This window comes from Pezoporus wallicus, unplaced genomic scaffold, assembly GCF_028554395.1.
Source record: "Pezoporus wallicus isolate ANWC-B61680 ecotype Strahan unplaced genomic scaffold, APGP_CSIRO_Pwel_v1 contig_229, whole genome shotgun sequence".
Taxonomy (NCBI): domain Eukaryota; kingdom Metazoa; phylum Chordata; class Aves; order Psittaciformes; family Psittacidae; genus Pezoporus; species Pezoporus wallicus.
Window position 1 is genome coordinate 2,689,611 of NW_026638360.1, and position 17,240 is coordinate 2,706,850.

General features: G+C 49.4%; 2 protein-coding genes across 7 annotated transcripts in view; one reads left to right on the top strand and one right to left on the bottom strand.

The window, feature by feature from the left end:
• Positions 1 to 264: 264 nt before the first annotated feature.
• On the top strand, positions 265 to 8,028 carry ADPRH (ADP-ribosylarginine hydrolase). Of its 3 annotated transcripts, none has more exons than XM_057410499.1 (4): positions 265 to 369; positions 1,011 to 1,357; positions 6,456 to 6,816; positions 7,530 to 8,028. In XM_057410499.1, exons 1-4 carry the CDS (start codon positions 296 to 298, stop codon positions 7,915 to 7,917), a joined length of 1,170 nt encoding a protein of 389 aa, XP_057266482.1. In that variant the 5' UTR covers positions 265 to 295; the 3' UTR covers positions 7,918 to 8,028. The 3 variants fall into 3 exon arrangements, with proteins under 3 accessions (XP_057266482.1, XP_057266483.1, XP_057266484.1); XM_057410500.1 differs by lacking the exon at positions 265 to 369 and adding an exon at positions 3,643 to 3,767 and having other exon boundaries at positions 1,221 to 1,357; XM_057410501.1 differs by lacking the exons at positions 265 to 369; positions 1,011 to 1,357 and adding an exon at positions 4,504 to 4,784.
• Positions 8,029 to 11,776: 3,748 nt separating this feature from the next.
• The window catches only part of IGSF3 (immunoglobulin superfamily member 3), a 154,149-nt gene continuing 148,685 nt past the window's right edge, over positions 11,777 to 17,240 (bottom strand). For all 4 annotated transcript variants that reach the window (XM_057410503.1, XM_057410504.1, XM_057410502.1 and 1 more), the window contains 3 exons: positions 16,029 to 16,436; positions 12,960 to 13,385; positions 11,777 to 12,191 (listed from right to left, as the gene is read on the bottom strand). In XM_057410503.1, the coding sequence (XP_057266486.1) occupies positions 11,941 to 12,191; positions 12,960 to 13,385; positions 16,029 to 16,436 (1,085 nt within the window). In that variant the 3' untranslated portion in view covers positions 11,777 to 11,940. The remainder of the gene's footprint in view (positions 12,192 to 12,959; positions 13,386 to 16,028; positions 16,437 to 17,240) is intronic.

Consider the following 17,240-nt stretch of genomic DNA (forward strand, 5'->3'; position numbering starts at 1 on the left):
AGCAATGAGACAATACCGAGAATGGCCGAAGGCACCCGCCTCCCAGCCCTGGGCCCCGGGCGCCAGACCCTCTGCCCGCGCCGAGGACAGCCTGGCTGCGACTGGGGGCAGCGGGCGGCGGAGGGCCGGGTCCCACCGAAGGAGCGGCGTCCTGGACCTGGCGGCTGCCGAGGAGGAGCCTCCGCCGCCGGGCTGGTCGCACCGCCCCGGGAAGCCGCGGAAGGGGAGGTCCGGCCGGAGGCACCTTGGACAGCCACTGGCAGCCTCCGCCGCCGAGCCCTGTTCTCCGCGCCGGATGTCCCTACGGAGCCTCCTGCAGCTCCCGTGGCGGGGCAGGCCCCGGTCGGCCCTGTTGGCAGGGGTAGCAGCGTAAGTACTGCTGCGGCCGGGGGGCGGCCCCGACGGCCTTCCCTGCTTCTGCTTGGGCCAAACCAAAGGGCCTCGCCGTGTGCCGCAGCGAAGCCTGAGGAGAAGCGTGGGCTGTGGGGGGATATCGCTGGAAGTACCCGCTGGGATCGCCAGTTCGGCCCGTAGCCGGCCGGTGAAGGGACCCGGTGCTTACTGCCTGGCTGAAACTGACCGAGCTCAGCCTCACATTATCCCAAGGGTAGGAAAGCTGCTAGGAGCTGATCGAACCTCCTTGCTTGTGCTGTGGGTCGTACTCAGAGAAGCAGTGGCCGTGGATACAGTCAGGTAACCTGCACCCGTTTCTGCAGGCCTGCCCTTGCTTGTCAGTCTGTGACCCAGCTGTGACGAGCAGCGTCATCCTGGGCTCCTGCCACAACCCCAGGGAGGATAAGGCCAGCTGCCCGTGGCCCAGGGCTGGGCTGCCACACACTTACCCACGCGGCCAGAGGTCCCTGGCGAGGCATTTGGGTTGAAGAAGTATGTCCTCTGAGGAAGGTGCAGGCACTAGGCTGAGTATCCAGCCTGCTGGAGCTTAGCAGTGGAGGCTCATCCTCAACTGGGAAAGACACTGTCTTCTATCTCCCTTTTTTTTTTTTTCATAGTGTTTTCTGCATTGAAGCAGTCCTGGGGCAAAAATTATGTCCTAAGGAGATGGAAAACTATGTGGCATCGATGGTGCTGAGTGCAGTTGGTGACACGCTGGGCTATAAGAATGGGCAATGGGAGTTCTTGCAGAGTGGTCCAGCGATCCACAAGGAGCTGGCGGAGATGGGGGGAATCAGCAACTTGAACATCCAAGGTTGGAAAGTCAGTGATGATACAGTGATGCACTTGGCCACAGCCGAAGCCTTGGTAGCTGCTGGGAAAACCCCAAATTTAGCACATCTCTATTCTCTGATGGCAAAGAACTATAAGGAGTGCATGAATGATATGAAGGGCAGAGCCCCAGGTAAGCCTGCTGTAATACTGCCTGGGCAGGGCTGTGTGTTCACTAATATCTCTCCTTTTCTTGCAGCTTGGAACTGAGGCTGGGCCTGGCTCTGCTTTTGACTGTTTATAATATTAACTGTATTTCATGAAAAGGCAGAGTTTTCCACACTCAGTAGTTGTTTCAGGATGAACTAGAGAGAACAAAATAAGGCAAGCTGAAGTAGTTCGGGCTTCTCTGAACTAGATAAAAAAGATAATGTTTTGCCTACATCTACAAAACATTCTTACAGGCAAGTTTGAGGCCTGACCTTGAACTCAGGGGAAGCATGACGGCTTTTGCACTGGGGATGTGTCTTTTCTTACATTCAGAGGATGAAAAATGCAAATTCAGCCATGTATAATGTACACCCTGAGATGCTGTGTTAAAGCAACACATAAAACCAGAGAATTAACAAAGCACTTTCTGTAATAAATTACACCTAAAGTATATTTAAAGGCACAAAGATCCTTGCTTGGAATAAAGGTTATTAAATGCGAAGTCTACTTTTGGCTAGCTATGCATGTCTGATTTCTGCAACAGGGTATTCAGACCACATTTGTATTGTCTGAACTCTGTACTGCCTCTCTTGGCACAACTGTGCTAAGTTTGGGTCACAGGCAGCGGGGACTGGCAGTGCATGGCAGTATTCAGGAAGAGCATCTTGACAGGCTGCAGTAGTCAAGCCATATACTACATATTCCTGTATTTCCTGTTTCACCGTGGCCTGCTGTCCCAACTCTTCCCCATCAATGTGTTCATGGCCCAGCCTCTTCTGGATGCTTCTGTTAAACTTAAATTGGAGCTGCTAAGGCTGGGCCTCCAGTTTGAGAGGCGTAGGCAGTGTGAAGTATCCAGGAAACTCTCAATCCTATGCAAAGTTTATACATCAAAAAGAAACGTCCTACACGTGCCTATTTGGAGTGCCCAGAATATATTAAGAATGTTCTGGCTTGACATTAAATATGGGAAAGGTGAAATCCTGCATTGCTCTCTTAGGGCCACTGAGCACAGTGTCACTCACACCTGTGCAATTCCAAGGTAAACCAGGTTGGAAACTTGAGCAGGAATTTATTCTGCTTACCTTTCCACAGTGACCTCCTACTCTCCTGTAAAGAACTAAACTATCAGTATTCCTTAGCACAGTTTCAGTTGTTGGAGTGGCCTAATTAGTAAAATATTTAGGAAGGGGAAATTACACTTGCCAAAATAGCAGGAGTCAGCAGGTTAAACTTCTAAGACTCACTGCTGTCTTAGCAAAGAAGCTTCTTTTAATTCCCCCCTGCTGATGGGGTCTGCAAGGTGGACTAACCACAGCTGGCAGTGAGACAGCACCTGGAAGCTGGTTTTGCCTCCACTATCTAAGCTTGGAGACTAAAACCTGAGACGAAAAGGAGAACCTAAAATTTCATTGTTAGTAATTAATAGAGAAGGATAATAGCACACCTGCCGCAGTCCTTCTGTGCGGAACTGAGCTGCAGTATGTCCAAAAGCAGTTCCCATTTGGAAGTGAAGGATTTTCAAGTGAATTTGGTATGTACACTAATTTGAGTGACAACGAAAGGTCAGATTATCTAGCTAAAGACAGAAATGCAAGTTCTTTAGTGTGTCCATGAACACAACCTTGTATGATTTTAGGGAAAGTAATGTGATAAAAATGGACTTCTGCTGGGAATGTTCTTTCAACAGCATTCTGGAGTGCTCCTGTTCCAGCCACAGGAAAGGCACTCAGCTCTGAAAGCATAAATCCTGACACTTCGCAGTTTAATGCCCACTGACGTACTACAAAGGGAATACCTAATCCATGTCCTGAAAAGCTGTCTGCAGTCTCTATGCCATATTGGTCAATCCTAATGGTACAAGTTGCATGTCAATAACTTCTTTTGGCAGTTTAGAGTACATGGATTTTAAGTGAGAACATAACCCACAGTGATGCTGCTGGGGCCAAAGCAAGTATTTACTGGGGAATTAATTGTAGCCCTTAAGGCTGAGAATGGAAAGTTGCTGCTGCAACTTTCACCCAACAGAGAGGAGATTCCCCAGAACAGTGGGGGAAAGTCATATTGCTCACCCACACAAGGGAGTCCAGACTTGAAAACCAAAACCTGAAGCAACAAAGAGATTCCCACAGTGTAATGAGTCATCAAACAGCCACGGCAGGGTCCCCAGGAGAGAGCTCATTGTCTTAATTCAGTGACAAGATAATCTCTATATCCGTTATTGCTATTTGTGATGTGCCACAGCCCCAAATTCTTTGTTATTTGCAGGTAACAAAGCCAGTGAATTAAGTGACATAAGCATGGGCATACTTCTTTTCTTATGGTACAACTGCATCTGCCTCCACAGCTCTCCAGGAAACCACATGCTTCAGAAACTTTGCCTTTCGGTCCAAGTGTGTGGAATTACCACTATGTGGTTGTTTTAATTAACTTTTTTATGTGTATTGATTGATGAACTGTTACTGTCTGTGCTCATGAAGTCTAAATGAGTGGACTGGAAGCCTATTCCAGTTGCACTTGAAACTTCTTCATGCACTGCTTTTTGCTTGTATTTCTTCTTTCGTCAGACCAGTACCCTCCTGAGGTTACTTTTAGCTTCTTATTGTTGTTAGTACAAAGCATTCCTAACCAGGATTTGCTGGATTTTCAGAACGTAATTTCCTGATTCAAAACCATCTGGACGGGTATCAGGGGTTGGCTGGCTGCGTGGCACTGCAAAACCAACAGGTCTCATCCACTGGGCAGGGTGTTGACAGCAGCATCACGCCAAAGGCTGATGTGCTGGCACAGCAAGCACGGATGACTCTGCTGCAATGGCAGGCCTGGTTCATGCCTGGGTCATGCTGTGGGGAATTCATGAGAGCTGAAGTGGCCCAACATTGTGGGCTGCGCTGATCAGCAGCCCGCTTTTTCCTGTGGGGGAGACTCGCATAGCTGTTTCCATTCTCGAAGTTGATTTCGGTTGAGAGGCTGCAGGGCAAATAGCCTGACAGCCACAGGATCAAGCGGCTTTCTCAGTTTTGAGACAGCCATTCACGGGGAGCTGGTCCACCCCTTCCCTCTGCACAGAGGGCTGTGTCCTGCTCTCATCTAGTAAATATAACAACACTGTTGGAAAAGAAAGATGCTCAAGACACATAGAGTAGCATGTGACCTTATTACTGACAGCAGCCAGCCATTATTTTTTTCAGCCTATGTTCAGAAGCCAATCTTCAAGCTGTGTTTGAAGATATTTCAGTTACAAGGGTGCTGTATGTGCTATGTGCATGTCCAATAGGCTGCCATATACTAAATCCTAATGCCAGGCATATACATGAAAGTGCAAAGTGAAGAGCTCTGCAGAGTACTTGTTGCAGTACCTACCTGTGATGAGCAAGGTCCCAGATCACAGTGATCAGATTGCACCAAAGGTAATTGTAGAGTTAGGTGAAGTTTCTTAACCAGGCTTCTTCCTTGCTACTCTGTTTAGTTTGACTTTCAAAGTAACAGAGCAACCTCAAGTTTATCAGCTACATGTCCCAGCAAAGTATAGGAGCAATGGTCTAATTTTGGGTGTGAGAGCATGCCAACTGCTGCTGTTACCCTATGTATCTGAGAGAGGACTGGGCAAGTTGGGGTTGGGCAAAGACTACTTTTTTGAGTCCTACTTTTGCCATTGTCCAGTACATTAAAGGTTAAATGCAGCTGCTTGAAACCTGCCCTTCATTTAGCTTCATCTGGAAGATCAGCATTTCAGATTTGGCCAGAAGAGAAGACTAGGAGAAAAAGGCAAGGTAGAAGACAAACAAAGATAATTTAATGTTTCAAACCTGTTTCCTCTTCCTTGCACACACGCATTTGGGCTTAGCTCTCAAAACATGTTTTAAAGTCTTGGCTGGGGAAACTGGCTGGCTTCCCACCAGAAGAGAGGCAAAATTGGACTAGGGTATGGGCTTGGAGCAGGAGAAAACTGAGGAAGGGGGATAAAGTACAATCCTGAATACCATGGAGCATGAAAAGTTATTTTTTGTAGTGAAAAAAGTAAGGGGGGAATTTAGGGAAATTGTCAAATGGCAGTTTAAAACAAAAGGAAGTGCTTTGCATACCCAAATCATGGTATTGATTATCATGGGATGTTGAAGGAGTCTGAAGGCATGCATGGGTTCAAGCTGAGGAGGCTGTTTCCTGGTGGCTGGGTATGTTAGGAGTTGAACACACCACTTTGGCTCTGTCTTATGACTCAAGCAAGCTTGTACTCCTGTATCTGCTGGAAGCCAGGCAGGTCTTCTTGGGAGAACACTGTATTTGCCTCATTTTTTATAGTCTTTCCATAGTTATCTGTTAGTGACTGTGAAGACGGGATAGTTAGCTGGACAAACATTTGGTCTCACCTAGCACAGTTGTTCTTCAGCTTATTGGAGTACAGTAAAGCCAGTTATGCAGACCATGTTGCAGTGAGAAGTAATACATTCATCACTTTCTGACAACCTTAAACTGCAGCAAGGGAGAGCTGGAAAACACTTCCTACCAGTGATGCAATGGGAAAGATGCCTGGGAGCTTGTGGGGTCTCTGCCTTTAAAAGGTCCGGTAAAGAGGCTGAACAACTAAAAAAGCAGAGGTACTTAGCCCTGCCTCAGGTCAGGGATCCTCCAAACCTCCTGTTTCTATTTATATATATCTATCTAGGTATTTAGATGTATGTGTACATAATATACCTAATATATATAGTATGTATTATATATAGCATGTATTAATATATATAGTATTTTATAGAGAAGTTATTAAACAACATGATATGTAAATAAAATTAATGTAAATAAATCAGCAGTGGACTTGTTTCTTACCCCCTAATTATTTTCATGAACAGGAATTACCATGTCTGCTTGGGTATATGTTTGGTGCACTGGCAATTTAAGGCAGGATACACGTGTGAGTAGACAGCTGATGGTTTTAAAGGGAAGCTCAAATCCCTTATGCAGAGTAATGCTCCTTCTCCGCTACCTAGCCTGTCTTCCCTCAGTTCCCAAGCTGCATGACCCTGTCTCCTACTGATACATGTTTCTGTTTCTTTTCTTTCTTGGGCTGTGTCCCCCCTGTTCAGGTGCCATGAGTATGGCAAATGCGCTGAAGCTGGATCCAGAGCGGCTGGATGGCTGGAGGACCCTGTTCAGCCCCCATGCAGGAGGCTGCGGGGCCGCTATGCGCGCCATGTGCATCGGGCTACGTTTCTGCCACACCAGTGAGATGGACACCCTGGTGCAAGTCAGCATCGAGAGCGGCCGAATGACCCACCACCATCCTACTGGCTACCTGGGGTCACTGGCTTCAGCCCTCTTCACAGCCCTTGCGGTGAACGGCGTGCCCCCCCTGGCGTGGGGGAAGCAGCTGCTGGAGGTGCTGCCAAAGGCAAAAGCCTATGTTCGGGACACTGGCTTCTTCGTGGAGGAGAACATGGGGCAATGGTGAGCTGCACTTCCAGAACTGGGCTTTGCTAAAACTGGAATAAACCTCATGTATGAGAGGGTGAGCTCTGCTTATACTTAAGTTTCAGTAACAACATACGGTAAAGTCCCAGAGCAGCTCATGCCTGCTGTGGGACTGAACAGATTCAGAGTACCTCTAGCTTAATTTAAAACAAAAACGAGCATATTTTGTTTGGGTCATGCAGTTGTGCCATTTTTTGGATCCAGTATGAGGTAGCTGGATTTGTCACTTCAAGCAACCATGACCTGATGAAAGATGGAAGCAGGGGAAGAGCACCAGACTTTAGGACCTGTTTTAGTTTGAAAGTCATAACCAAATCTGGTTGCATATTCAGTGGGGCTGTGTGTGCAGGGGCACACACAGGGAAGGGCAGAGGTACTCTGGATCTCAGAGGATGACTCAGTTTTCACTCTGAGCCTTTGAATCCCATGCAGCACGACAGCAGCAGGTGCTGGGCTGCCTTCTCCCATGTGGCTGGAGGGAGGGGAAATCTAACTCACTGAAATATGTCCCTGGGCCTCTTACTGGAAATCATGTCCCTAGTCTGACAAATGGGGGGATGCCTACCATTTGCTGAGCCATTGCTCCGGGCTCTTGATGCAGCACGTTTTTAGCTGGCACCAAGCAGGGAGCTGAGATACATGCTTCTGCCATGGGATGTCTCTTACAGCCCTTCCATCCTGTTTTGCAGGCATTATTTTGAAGAGCAGTGGGAAAAATACCTGGCAGAGAGAGGCATAGCAGACGGGATCTCGCCACCCACCTTCCCCCGAAGGTATGGCGTGGAAGAGAGAGACTCCTTCTACACCTCCCTCAGCTACGATGGCTGGGGGGGCAGCAGCGGGCACGATGCCCCTATGATCGCTTATGATGCGGTGCTGGGTGCAGGGGACTCATGGGCAGAGCTGGCTCACCGAGCCTTCTTCCATGGTGGGGACAGCGACTCCACTGCTGCCATTGCTGCCTGCTGGTGGGGCGCCATGCACGGCTTCCAGGGTGTCGATGACTCCCTCTATGCCCAACTTGAGTACAGAGACCGCCTAGAGCAGGTGGCCAAGGCCTTGTACCACCTCACCTAGCTGGGGGCAGCAGGGCCCCCAGGGATGTGCTTACCTCACAGCCAGCCTGCGCTCCCTGAAGGTTTAGCAAACTCCATTTGCAAACCTTCTGGGTTAAAGCACAGGAGCAACAGCCAGAGAGTCAGGTCTGCTTTTTTTTGTGTGCATGTTGGCCTCAATGGGGGTCTGTTTTGGAGCTAGCAGCTTGGGGATGGTGGGTGGGGGAAGCACTTACAAGGTGGTTTGATGGGAGCAGCCAAGCCCCGAGATATCCCTCCTCCACTGCATGGTGGCTGCACCTTGCCTGGCCCTCAAGAGGAGCAGGGACACGCGCTGCAGCCATGCCCCAGCAGCAAAACCCGTTCAAGCTGCCCCAGACCAGGGTCCTGCCCATCTGAGCACGCCTGAGAGGGTCAGGGATGCACACCTGACTGCAGGGAGTGTACATGGGCTGCAAATGCCTCCCGGCAAGCCTAAGCTGGCCCAAGCTCCCTGACTGGTACTTTCACCAGGGAGTGCTGGGGACACCACTTGCCATCTAGCACTGAGACTATAGCAGATGCAGCCCAAGACAACCTGCTGGGGGGTGCAAGGGGAGCAGGCAAACAGCCAGGTGGGCCTGGAGACAGCAGCTCTCTCATACAATTATTTTAGCAGAGTTTTTTGTTTTAAATGAATGTTGGAAAAAAACCAAACCCAACCTCACAGCTGTGTCAGCAGTGCATTTTGCACAATGTCACAGCACTTTTGCTATACAGGTGAGAATGTATCAAACTATTTCCCTACTTCAGTTAACGTGGGAGTTCAAGACTACTAACCAAACCCTTAATCAAGGTAAAAGTGGGTAATGAAAATGAACAGGTTGCACTTTACATCAACTTAAGCAGCTTCTGTAGTGAGAAATATTCTTCCGTTTACATCAAGGTTACTAAAGATTCTTTGCTTAACGTTTGCTGTGCATAATTCTATAAAAAAAAGTTTTTTCTTCAAATCCAGATTACGGCAGAGCAAAGTACTTCCTGTTTTCAGAGCAATTTAAAAAATGGTGTATCCCATTCAATAAACAGACCTGACGTGCCTTGGTTAAATGTTATATTCTGTTATGGGATGAATTAAGGGATGGGAGGGAGAAGTATGAAGAGCGGCTGTAAGGTGTCTGCAAGCTCCAGCATGCAAGAAAGGAGATGCACTACCAGGGCGGGAGAAGAGTTAATGCATCAGGGAATGGGCGGTGGGAAAGGGAGAGGCTGCCTGAAAGGGGGTGTTCAGCACACCTTTATGCAGGGCGTGTCCATAAAGGCATAATGAAAGCCCAAATCTGATAAAAACCAGTGGCAATAGGATTCACAATTTCAACACAGTTTACTACAGCTCTCCGGTGTGTTGTATAAAACATGTTTTAGTGCAACATAGTACAAAGATTTTGTTAAACGTCTGCTTTAAAAAAAAAAATCCAAAATATTTTTCCACATCATGCATGGATAGAGGATCTCTCTTCTTGGCTTTGTTACAGGAAGTTACAGCAGAGAGAGTGGTTTGAAAAGCTTCATGTTAAAACTCGTTACAGGAAGAGTCTGTCTAATAAAAACAGAAGTCTGAGACTGGGCAGCATCTGCCAGAGCAATGGAGAAACGCCACCGGCAAGGTACATTCAAGGACCACCTGGAAGCCCAGGAAAGCCTGGGCTCGGTGCTGGAACCTCAGGGCTGTGAAGGGACCCAATCCAGTCAGGGGCACAGGGCCATGGAGAGCTCTCCAGGAGAGCCCTGCTCAGGGGCAGACACGCTGATGAGGAGCATGGCTCAGATGCACCACAGTGCTCTCCCAGGGAAGAACAGATCCTGCTGACTTCATTTTCTCTTCTTCCTTCCTTTAAAGCTGAAGTGAATTGCAGTTCCTGCCCCAGAGCAGAAGGTACAGGAGACACTACATTTACAAAACAGTACCCACTGGCTTCAGCTGCTGCTATTCGCTCCTTGGTTCTTCATTTCCATTCACTTCTCATCCCACTCCTCTCTTTGCAGATGTCGTAACCAGAAAGGGAAGACAAGTGTGCAGGTGTGCAATATGTGTGTACATATATATATAGGAGTGTGATACTATGCATATGCTGGGGTCAGTAAGCAGTTACATCTCGAGGAGGCAGACTTTGCAGAGGGATGAGTGAAATTTGGGCTTCCCAGTGGAAGAAGAAACCAATGTTCTAGTGGAAGAGCAGAGGTGGCTGACTTCAAATGCCCTAGCATGGAAGAGTCCACGGCCACATGGGTCCTCTCCCAGCTGGAAGAGAGGACATGCGCTGCAGATCTTCCACCTGAGGCTTCACCACCTCTGAAACATCAAGGCATCAGGGTCTAACCAACTAGTGCTACAGAGCATCTACTGAGGTCTTGGTCTCTTCACAAAGAGCAGTCCAACACTTCTGAAGAGGACAACGGCTGTGGGTATGGCACCTCTCACATGTGAGGTGTAGGGAGTCTTGCGGCTGTGCCCGTCCGTCCTGGTTGGCTTCAGCCATGCTGCAAAATACAAATGGCTGGATTTGCCAGGAAGACATTGAGGAAGACAACAAAAGGCCATTTTTGGCAAACATTTTCTTCTGCCAGACATAACACTTGGGGTGTATACGGGAGGAGGCGGATTCCCCCACAGGACATGGCAGGGGTACTTGGCATTAAGGGGTACACGGGAGCTCAGGTGCCCCATGTGGTGAGAGCCCTGGTTTGGTTCATGAGAGCCATATCTTTCACAGAAAGAACAGCATTTCCTGCCACAGCGACTGCCTGCAAGAGCAGATGACTGCCAGGATGGGGAGCTGATGGAAAAATGGTTTCTCCTTCTCAAGCCCCAGAAACTCAAAATGGCAGATGCACGTGCACACACAGGGAAGATTTCTCTCAGCCCAAGGGGACAAGGAAGCCCCCAGGGTGCCAGTGCGGTGCAGGTTCCTCACCCTGTCCAAGCTCACACCAGAAAGCAGTGCAAGCCACAGGGAAACTCATGACACATGGTGGTTAATTGCATGTCCTCGCTGCACAGCATGGCTGCAACTGGGCTCCTTGGCTGGAGCCATCCAGGGGCTGTGAACCCAACCCATGGATCTTCTCCCTTCCCCCTTCCTAGAGTCATTACTTTGGTCATATTGAAGTCTTCAGAGACTGGATCCAGCCACTCGTCCCCAGGCGACTGGGGCACACAGGGGACCCGCCTCGTCAGAGGTTGCAGCATGGATACCAGGGAGGAGCACAACTCTGGTAAGCTGGACTGTACAAGAACCTTCTTTGCTACCAACAAAGTCAGAGCTTTCAGGTGTCCTCCTTCCATCCCTCCCTTCAGTTCTTGGGGACAAACTAAATTGCTTTTGTCCTGATCACTAATGTGCTCAATATTCAGTCTCTCCAAGACCTTGAAACACTCCAAAAGGTGAATTGCTCCCTCCTGAGAGAACAGTAGATGGAGGCAAGAAGATGCTGAGACAGTGGGTATGAGCCAGTCTTTGAGATGGACATCTTGATAGCTCAGCTAACCCCTCGTAGGTGGACCTGGCTTTATCTATTTTAGGAGGAGCTACACACTTTGGGAAAAGACCTTCTTCACCTTGGCACCGAGTCTGAGTAGGAAAACCAGGCTGTTTTGGAAAACATATACATTTACTTCCAAAGAGATCATCCCAGGACCAAATGCCCCCTTGGAACTCCTTGCTGTGTGGAAGGCAGGGGAAGCCTACAGTTCTTTCAGTGACCAAAAAAGAAACAACAAAATAGTAACGGCCAAAAGGACAGCAACTGATGGGAACAAAATTAGTCCGAGAGGAGCATCTGCTATGTACATCAAGAGCAGTGACTCTCTGTCCATCAGGATGAGGTGGCACGTTCTTGGACCTTTCCGTCCCTGCTGGCTGGGTGCTCCACAGAGCTCAGCCGCCATGTCAGAGCACAGACACTGAAACAAATGAAACAAGAACAACAAAACCCACTCTTCCTCAAGGCTCCCGGTGTGTCTCTGCTTCTCTCTTTGCTTGTCCCCCTGGGTGCCTCTGCCTGTTTAATCCATGGTTCCTGGGTGGATACTGAGGACTGGTGGCTCTAGGCAGGTAGGAGAGTAGTTGAGGTGAGGCTCTTTGATCCACAGCAAGGGGACCCCGTTCTTGCCCTCAGAGTTCTTGCTAGAGTTCCGGCTTTTGAACCGCACCAGGAGGATGGTGATGATCAAGATGCCAAAGATGGGGAAGGGGTAGAAGAACACAAAGTAGAAGAGGGCATCGTTGGAGCAGATGACAGACTGCAAGCTGGAGCCTGGAAAGAGACACAGGATGGTCACATCTCATAGCTCCTCTGCAACACAGTCCCTAAAAACTTCTTTAGAAACAAAAAACCCAGACACTCATTAATCTGTGTCAATGGAGGAGGTGGGGCTCTGAGAAAAATACCAATATAGCAGAACAGATTAGCAGAAGAAAGTTGCTGCAGGTCATGTTTTGGCTTTATCCCCACCACGAGTTTCATAAGTGCTAGAGAAGAGTCCTCCCTGGTGCAGATTTTATGATATCTTACAAAGCAGGGAGACTTGCAAATCACTGATTCCCTCACTGATTGTACACAGAAGCAGCACCCCAGGGTATGTCCCTTAAGGGCCCACGAAACTCTCATCACCTCAGTTATCTCTGCAGCCTCTAAACCACCAATGGCTTCAGGAGTTGCTGGGAGAAAACCTTTGTGCCACAGCCTGCACGTCTGTGCACAGCCAAGCCAAACTCCAGGGTGTTTCCCACAGGGAAGGGTTAAACCCCAGGGGGGAACAGTGTCTGTCCCCACTGACTCCAGACACACCAGGTGGTGTTGTGGGGTGGGCAGCCCCAGCACAGAGCCAAGTGCAGTGCTTAATCCGAGAAAGAGCTGAGCTATAAGCCATCAACCTAGTTGGAAAAGCAGTGGCACCACATATTTGCCCTGGTGCAGGCAAGACCCAGGCCCATTCATTCCTTGGCCTTTTTATCTTGGTTGAACCAAAGATGTAGGAGATGCCAGGGACATGCCCCCAAGAGGGCCATCACCTCTTCTCACCTGCATCCTGCACGTGAACAGCAACCGTGCTTGACTCCTCCTCTGCCAGCCGGTACCACACGCCGCTGGGGTCCGCCAGCCATTCCTCCACATGGCACGAGTAGTTCCCCGTGTCGGCTCCGCTGGCTTGCAGCACTGTCAGCCGGAAAAGAACCGCTGAGAGCCTCTGGAAGCGCAGGCGCCCCTCCCAACGACTGGCCTCAGTGCTGAAGATGGCATCGGGGCCCACGGTCAGCACTGCTTCCCTCTCCTGCTCCTCGTCCTCCTCCGTCTGGCCACTGGCCTCTTTAGCCTGCATGTTGTACCATGTCACTGCGAAATGGGACTCTGGACTGGAGCGGGATAGGATACTGCAGTCCAGTGGGAAGGACTCCTTCTCCTGCACCGTGAGGTTAGCGGTAGCTGTTTCCACCTGCAAGGTGGGATCTGAGATAAGGGGAGATGTGAGCGCCGAGTATCGTCAAAGCCACCCTTGCCCCGGTGCAAACTGACTGTCACAACTCTGCTATGTACTGAGTGCGGTCTAAGCAATATCCAAAGGCTTGATGCAGCGTGCAACGTCCCACAGATACCTCTGTGGTCAACCCCACAGGTGCAGCATCCTCACCTTGCCACACCCCACCTGGCACAGGGTCAAACAGGAGCTGTCTGCGAGCACTGCACTGCTGCTCTGCCCCCGCAGTCCCTGGCACCAACTAATGTGTGTGCATGTGACAGGAGAAAGCTGATGCAGCTTACCCAGATGTGCTACTAGAACGTGCCAGGAAACACTGAGTTTGGTGCCTGTGCTGAGGAGCAATGTACTACTCCTCCCCAGCTACCGACGCAAAAAGCATTGCACTCCATGCCTACTTTTTATTTCTTTGAGAGCGCTCAAAGGTCTTGAAAATCAGTATGACAGAAGAGGGGAGGATTTTCTCTAGCAATTTGGAAAGTTATTTAGGTAACATCTCCATGGAGATGGCCCCAGCACAGACACAGTGGGGACACTTCTAAAAGTCTCATTTTCTTGTTTTTTTTTTTAATTATTTTTGTTCTAGTGCTTGCTGCATGGCTAAAGAGATGTTTTTACCTCACAGAGATAAAGTGGCCAGACCCAAGATGGGTTGATTAAACACTGACTTCAAGAGCAATTAACATTTGGCTTAGTCATCTTGCCAGGGAACACACATATACTCCAGGGATCACAATCAGTCCAGTTCTAAGCTTTCATTTAAAGATTAAAAAGCCTTTTCCAATGTAAGAGCTGAGCAGGAAGGAGAAAGCTGACAGCCCACTGTAGAGAGCTTTCTCCTTCAGTGAAGATAGCTAGGCAAGCCCTCTCTTGTGCAGCCCCTGGGTGTCCCTGCAGGAGGGGGCTGCTGTCCCTCAGCTCTCATCAGCCACAGGGCTTCTCATTATAGCATCTGCCCAACACATTTTAAATGGTCCCATAAGGAGAATCTTCAAGGCCAGAGCCCTTTAGGCCTTAGGCAACACAAGTGTTTTCAGTTCACAGCTTCCCCAGGAAGACTCCTGAGCAGAAACAGGACTACTGAGGAACACGGGAGGAGGGGAAGGAAATGGCTTGTCAAAACCAACACAAAGCCTCCCCACCTCTGCAGGTTAAGCAGAAACAGAACTGCTGTCTGAAGGTGCTGAGAGGTTCTTTCGTCCTCTCTTTGCTCATGATTGTAGTCCTGAAAAATGAGCATGGAGATCCTTACTAATGAGACATGAGTCACATGCAAGCTTAGTAATTTTCTTAAGTACTGGCTGCTATGAAAGAAAAACAACAACAAAGCAGTTTTAGAGAAAAAATTGTCTTGAATTATCCCTCTCTTCTTCCCACTCCACATCCTTCCGCAATTCAAGATGAGCCTCAAGGATTTCCCCTGCTGTTCATTCTCCCTCCATCAGGGCTGGCAATTCTCAGCCTGGATGAAGAGCTGCACTTAACAGCCATGTGGGCACTCAGGACGCAGGGATTACCTGGGGAGGCCTTATCCTCTGCTCAAGCCATCTAGGCCAGCAAAGTTTTCCAAGCAAGAACCTGGCAGAAGAGAGCGGTGCTGTCCCGAGTTGTTCCTCTGCAGTAAAAATCTCCTCTGCCATAAATTACCACAGAAACCCTTCCAGAATCCCTTTTGCCAGCTCCACTTCAGAGTCACCTCCCTGGAATGGGCAGGCATAAAGCATCACAGCAGAACTTGCAGAGTGGTTGCTTTACATGCTGGAAAATACCCAGCAAATGAGGACCGTAACTGTTACTTAACCTACAGCCTTTAAAACATTTAATCTTGAGTCATATGTCTCAAAACCTAGGGAATCCCTATTTTCCAAGGTAAACTGTCCTTGCAGCTTATCTGTTGTTAGAACAGACTACTTCTGTAGCACTGTTTTCTCCACTAGATACTAGCAAGAACAAGAAGCATCTGGATCCTTGATGCCTGCCTGTGTCTGTGCATAGCCAAAATGGTGGTGTTAGGTAACAGGATCCACTTGAACCACTATCACTGGCAAAAGGGTAATCAGGAAGCCCTCAAGTACTCTCTTGTCCATATAGAAGCAGGTCCCTCATAGCCAACTACTGCCTCATCAAGAAGCCCAAATCCTCATCCCAACCGACAGACAAACCCTTGGAGCTGCAAAGCCCACATCTGCTTCTTCACCCACAGAACAGGGAGCAGCAGCTGGACACCAGCAAAGGTACTGATCTCCTCTGCTACTCTCTTTTCATGCCAGGAACCTTGCCCCTGAGGCACATGACTGGGAAGCACAGATAGCTTGGAACTGAAAGCATATCCTACCAAAATCTGCCAAAAGTGCTGTGAAAACAGTACATTTGCAGATGCAGTGGGGACAAAATCCCAAGCCCATCTAGCTGTTTGCAGGGCTTGCTCTATGCTCCTTCCACAGAAACAAGAGTGCGTCCAAGAAGACATGCAAGAAATTATCAGCATGGCCAGTAGCTTGGTGGTCCTGCCCTCTGCCTGGACCTGCTGTCAGTGACAGACAGATGGTGACTTGTGTGTTTGACCCAAGATGGCAGAGCGCTGCTCAAAGCTGTTGGTACGAGATCCTCCTCACCTGGCTGCTTGACAGTGAGAGTGATGAGTCCAGAGAGGTCCTCTGCCCGCTTGTACCAGTGGTCGCTGGGGTCGAGGAGCCACTCCTCCACGCGGCAGTCATAGGCTCCACTGTCCTGCACGGTGGCATTTTGGATGGAGAGGAGGTAGAGACCTGGGGATGGGCTCTCCAGGTGCAGCCGGCTCCGCAGGTTGCCCAGCGCCGCCAGGTCCCCGTAGCGCACGATGCTCTGCTGGCTCAGCCGGGCCACCACCTCCTTCTCCGGGTGGCCTGGCCGCCACACGTACCACTCCACTGAGAGCTGGGATGAGGGGCTGGTCCTGTTGCTGACCATGCACTCCAGGGTCACCCACTGGTTCTCCAGCACCGTGATGTTCCCGTGGGTCTGGTTCACCTGCAGGCGGTTATCTGTGGGAAAAGGCCATGAGAAATGCAAGGTGACTCAGGGCTGCAAAGGGTCCTTTGTCTCCCCACAAGCACTTCGTGCATGGCCATAGTCCTGGGGTGTGATGAAAGAAATGAGGAAGGGGAGTTAAAAAAAATCCATGGGGAAAAAAAAACCAAAACCAAACATAAGAAGAGGAAGAGAAAATGGGATTTGTGTTTTTTTTAGGGTCTTCTGAAAATCTCAGGCTAACCACCAACAATGCCTCATTCAGCACAAGGAATCGGAAACCCACAATCTCCCAGTAACACCTGGGGGGTCCTAAGTGCAGACACCTTGTGAAGAGAGGTCACACCTCAGTCTTTCCTCACCCTCCTGTGGCAGGGCAGTAGCCTGGTCACACCCCGACCAGTAAGCCCTCCTTTTGTGGGAAAACAGAAATAAACAAGTCAGAGGGTGGGTGGCTCATTATAGGGAACCATCACTGCAAAATGAGAAGTGTCAGGAGGGCAAAGTCAGACATGATGTTCTGCTGTCTTGGGAATTTCCCTGATTTTCACTCCACAATTTCATTGATACATGGAGGGTAGAGGGTGGGTGACTGCAATCAGCTCTTTTATGCGAAATGATGTGTCACTCATAACTCCTTCATGACTTCTTTCCATGGGCAGTCTGGACTTCCCTGGTACAGCCTCTGCAGTGACCCACACTGGACTTCCCAGAGAGAAGCAGGTGATGCAAAGGAGGGGACAGATCACAGATCCGTCCTCCCTAACAACTCCACAGCCATCTCACAGAAATGAGGAGCTGGGACCGGCAGTGAGCAG

Bases quoted from the DNA above. Each gene is read 5' to 3' on its own strand.
- ADPRH (XM_057410499.1), top strand. From the start codon at position 296: ATGTCCCTACGGAGCCTCCTGCAGCTCCCGTGGCGGGGCAGGCCCCGG. The intron at 370-1,010 runs GTAAGTACTGCT...TTTTTTTCATAG, and splicing joins CTGTTGGCAGGGGTAGCAGC to TGTTTTCTGCATTGAAGCAG. The intron at 6,817-7,529 runs GTGAGCTGCACT...CCTGTTTTGCAG, and splicing joins GAGGAGAACATGGGGCAATG to GCATTATTTTGAAGAGCAGT.